This window comes from Lactuca serriola, chromosome 4 (genome assembly GCF_051521515.1).
Source record: "Lactuca serriola cultivar US96UC23 chromosome 4, Lser_US96UC23_V15, whole genome shotgun sequence".
NCBI classification, from domain to species: domain Eukaryota; kingdom Viridiplantae; phylum Streptophyta; class Magnoliopsida; order Asterales; family Asteraceae; genus Lactuca; species Lactuca serriola.
The window spans coordinates 168,097,760-168,101,802 of NC_136411.1; the positions used below are offsets into that span (position 1 = coordinate 168,097,760).

The window sequence follows — 4,043 nt, forward strand, 5'->3', positions numbered from 1 at the left end:
ATTCCACCGCTATTGATTTCCCTTTTGATTTTCCTTTCACTTTCCCTTTCCTACTATTTCCCGCTTCCACTTGAACTGTTGGTTGTGTTGTAGGCGACGGTTGATTGGTTGTTTGTTGTATCGAACCAAAAGTAGAGAAAAGATTTTGTTGTAAATTTGGGTTTTGACCAAATTGATTTTGTTGAACGTAAGGTGAATTGGGAAATTGCAGTGGCGGTGAAACGGTATTGAAAGCGGCACCTTGGTATGGTATTTATGGTGAACCTTGAGACGACAAAAAGTTGAAATAATTTTCATACCCCGCAAATTCGAAGGCGAGTTTGTGTTTGGATTTGATAATGGAGGGGGTTATTTGGGTTTTGCTCCAATATGAAAAATGTGTATTAAGATATAGAAAGACTAAGAGAAAGGTATATAAAAATTGAAATATATATATATATATATATATATATATATATATATATATATATATATATATATATATATATATATATATATATATATATATAAACGGTAAAGAAGTAAGTTTTTTTTTTAAAATTGACCATTATTAAACCATAAAATATGGGCAACGGCTAAATTTTTGTGCGTCGCAATTCGTTTCCATGGCAACCAGATCCGGGCGACAAGATGCAACGACTTGGGGGCGGTGTTCCCCAAGTTACGACGGCATCGCGGACCGCCACGTCAGTCTCGACGCGAGACCGGTATTTACTCTAAACAAATATCAATAAAAAAAAAAAACTACACTTGTTGAAACAGTTAGAATTTTTTTATACGATAATCTGGAAATCATAATACAAATTCCAGTTCTAAATTCTAATCATATCGATTCAAATATAAAAAAAGAAAATGCTTCAATGAGGAACATAAATGGGTTTAGACAAAGCTCCGAGAGCAATCCTCTCAAACTTGCAATCAAACAGCTGATTAGCATTCTTATTCTCCATCTTCTCAATCGGGATTATGGAAGCTATTAGTTGCAGAAGGATGCGCTCCATGTCTTCCCCATCACTCCATTCATAAACCTCCGCCTTAACAACATCCCTGTTTTCACAAATCAGTTTCCACACCGGAAAATCCTTCCTCGGCATCATGTAATCTCCTTCCACAAGTTTTCTACTCGGACAAAAATCACCGGCGCCGTCGCCCAAATATATGATCCTTTTCTCTCCGGCCACCGTAGCTTGAATCCTTTCAATTACTTTACCCTGTTCGAGACAATATCATCAAAACAAATCAGAAATCTCGTATGCTTCTTCTGGATTTGATAAACAAAGCGGAATCAAGGTTTACCTTGCACATGTTGGGTGGACAGAGGTTACAACCGTGTTCAGATTTGTGAAAATCATGGAAAGGCAAAATCCTTAACTTGCCTTCATCATCAACGAAACCTGGATTCGTGTTGATCTCTGAGAAACATTCTCGGATTCCAAGATGCTTCAGTATAGTTTCTATATAGAACGTGTTCGCATCACTTACTACTCGTAAATCGCATCTGAAAGTACACAGATCCAACGAACAACAGTAAGAAAAGAAAAACTTTACATCGTTAATGATCCATCGAGAGAAAGTTGAATCAGTTACCCTGATGCATAAGCTGCTTTAATGGCAGGAACAACACGAGGATGTATCGGCACACGGTTAAGTACTTGTTCGATATCGTGAATCGTTTTACCTTGTAAATGCAATTCCCCCATCATTTTGTCCTGTTTTTTATACAATCAACAAAAAGTTAACAACATTCTTCGATTCTTCAAAATAGAATATGAAATCTGTGGTAGATCTAGAAGAAGAACACAGTACCATGAGAGAGTTCCAGGGCATGGTGGGAAGGAGTTTGTTGAAGAGATCAGAGGCGCCTAACTCGTCCAACACCCAATTGTCGCTGTCAACGTCAATTATCGTCTTGTCGAAGTCGAAAATCACAACTATTCCTGACATTTTCGTCGGAATTATAAAATTCCGGTGAGTATTTATTTGATCGGTGGATGAAAGAAGATACAGAATGGAGGCTATTTATAGTACGTAAATGGCATAGGGTAAATATGCCAAGGAATATTTCCCGAATATTTGTACGTGGTATCTGATTTTCGGGATAAATCTCAGCCGTAGGATGTAATCTAAAGCAACCGATGTTTTGTAATCCAATGGTTGATAACGAGTTTGGTGTGGAATTTCAAAAGTGTAGAAGAAAGGAAAAGCGCGGGAATATGATAAAGAATATACTGTTTATTCCTTTTATTATTTCTTTATATTCTTGTAAACGCTTAAAATTTCATTATGTTTTTATTTGAATTTGTAATTTTTATAATTTTTTTTACATCAAAACTTATTGTAAATAGGTTTGATTTGTAGGTGTGGTTAGGTTCAATAATTTATATCGGGAATTAATAATATTTATAGTTCATTCTAATTTACAATTTATGATGAAAAATGTACAAGTGATTTGGTAAAAGAAATTCGGGAAGATAGAAGAATCATAGACTCATAGTTGATTTAAACTATGTTTGTCCTCTACGAAATAAAATATATATTTTTTAATTTTTTAAGTTGTTATGTTTTACGATAACTTATAATCTACCTTATATATTAGTTATTTTACAAATTTAGTTAAAATAGTTTTTCATGTGTTTTTAAATATATCCTAAATTACTTATTAAAAATATATTAAAATATATTAACTATTAAAAATATATTCACAATATTTTAAAATAGTTTTTCATGTGTTTTTAAATATATCCTAAATCACTTATTAAAAATATATTAAAATATTAACTATTAAAAATATATTCACAATATTTTAAAATAGTTTTTCATGTGTTTTTAAATATATCCTTAAGATTGAGGTTCAAATTTGATCGTGGACATTATTTTATGATTAGATTATATTCATTGTTAATAATAATAATAATAATAATAATAATAATAATTATTATTATTATTATTATTATTATTATAAAAATAAATAAATAAATAAACACCTTAAAAGGCATGTGGTTAAGGAAATTACCAGGAAGTCCGTGACGTTAGAGTACAACAGGCGGCCGTGTCCATTCCACATAAAATGATTTTCATAATATGATTTGATAAAATAACAATTACATTTTAAAATATTTTGAATATAATTTTAAAAATTATTTAAGATATAACTACAACTCGCCACGTATATCCGCATCATGTTTCATGTGATCCAATCTGGCGAGGATACACCGATCACGAACGTCGATTTTTGTGTGCTGCATTATTGAGTATATTATCTTAAAACTTTTTTCACATTTTGCAACCAAATTTGAATGATTAAATTGCAATGTATACGTGTTTGTATATTTAATAATACACATATGTGATATGTGAGTATATATGTGCATGATATAAATCAGTATTAGTCTAACATGGCAGACACATTGTATGACATGATGATCGGATGTCATAAAATAAGTGCATGTTGAATAGAAATTAGAAACGTATACAACTAATGTTGTTTTATTTAATATTGGGTAAATTGTGGAAAATTTTAATTTATAGGAACTACATTTTACACTTTTCTTAATAACAACGATATATTTATAGTTTTCATATTGTAACAAAATATTTAATCCATGTATTTCTAAGTCACATTTACGTATATTAAAATAAATTTAGACTAAAATATTAATTTTTGAAAACTAATTGTTAAGATCTCGATTTTAATTTTAAAAAATTTATGATTTTTAAGATGTGAAAAAACGATCTCAATCATTTTTTGGGATTATTTTGAAGCAAGTTAGTTATATACTGATATATTATTATACCATCCAGGATCGTAAGAACTTATATAGTTCGTATTTTCAGCTAAAAATGTTTAATGAATTAATATGAGTCCAATAAGGCTTGTAGGCATGTTTGGATCAGATCACAAGACTCGAATTTTGTCCAAGGTCTTCAAATTTTCCTTAAGACATAAGGAATGCTTGTATATGGAAAGTATCTAAATTCCTAGATTAACACTAATTTGTTTTGTTTAGTATAAACTAGATTATAAGTTATAACCCGCGTTAAAC

General features: G+C 30.7%; 1 protein-coding gene across 1 annotated transcript; it reads right to left on the reverse strand.

The window, feature by feature from the left end:
• Positions 1–750: 750 nt before the first annotated feature.
• On the reverse strand, positions 751–2,008 carry LOC145102909 (inorganic pyrophosphatase 2-like). Its single transcript, XM_079040425.1, has 4 exons — positions 1,807–2,008; positions 1,588–1,709; positions 1,297–1,498; positions 751–1,211 (listed from the first exon to the last, which is right to left on the reverse strand). Exons 1-4 carry the CDS (start codon positions 1,942–1,944, stop codon positions 858–860), a joined length of 816 nt encoding a protein of 271 aa, XP_078896551.1. The 5' UTR covers positions 1,945–2,008; the 3' UTR covers positions 751–857.
• Between the last annotated feature and the right edge of the window lie 2,035 nt (positions 2,009–4,043).

What these genes read in the sequence shown, in the direction of transcription:
- LOC145102909 (XM_079040425.1), bottom strand. Translation starts at nt 1,944, where the DNA reads ATGTCAGGAATAGTTGTGATTTTCGACTTCGACAAGACGATAATTGAC. An exon ending in TGCCCTGGAACTCTCTCATG is followed by an intron (nt 1,710 to 1,806) that starts GTACTGTGTTCT and finishes TATAAAAAACAG; the next exon opens with GACAAAATGATGGGGGAATT. An exon ending in AAAGCAGCTTATGCATCAGG is followed by an intron (nt 1,499 to 1,587) that starts GTAACTGATTCA and finishes GTGTACTTTCAG; the next exon opens with ATGCGATTTACGAGTAGTAA.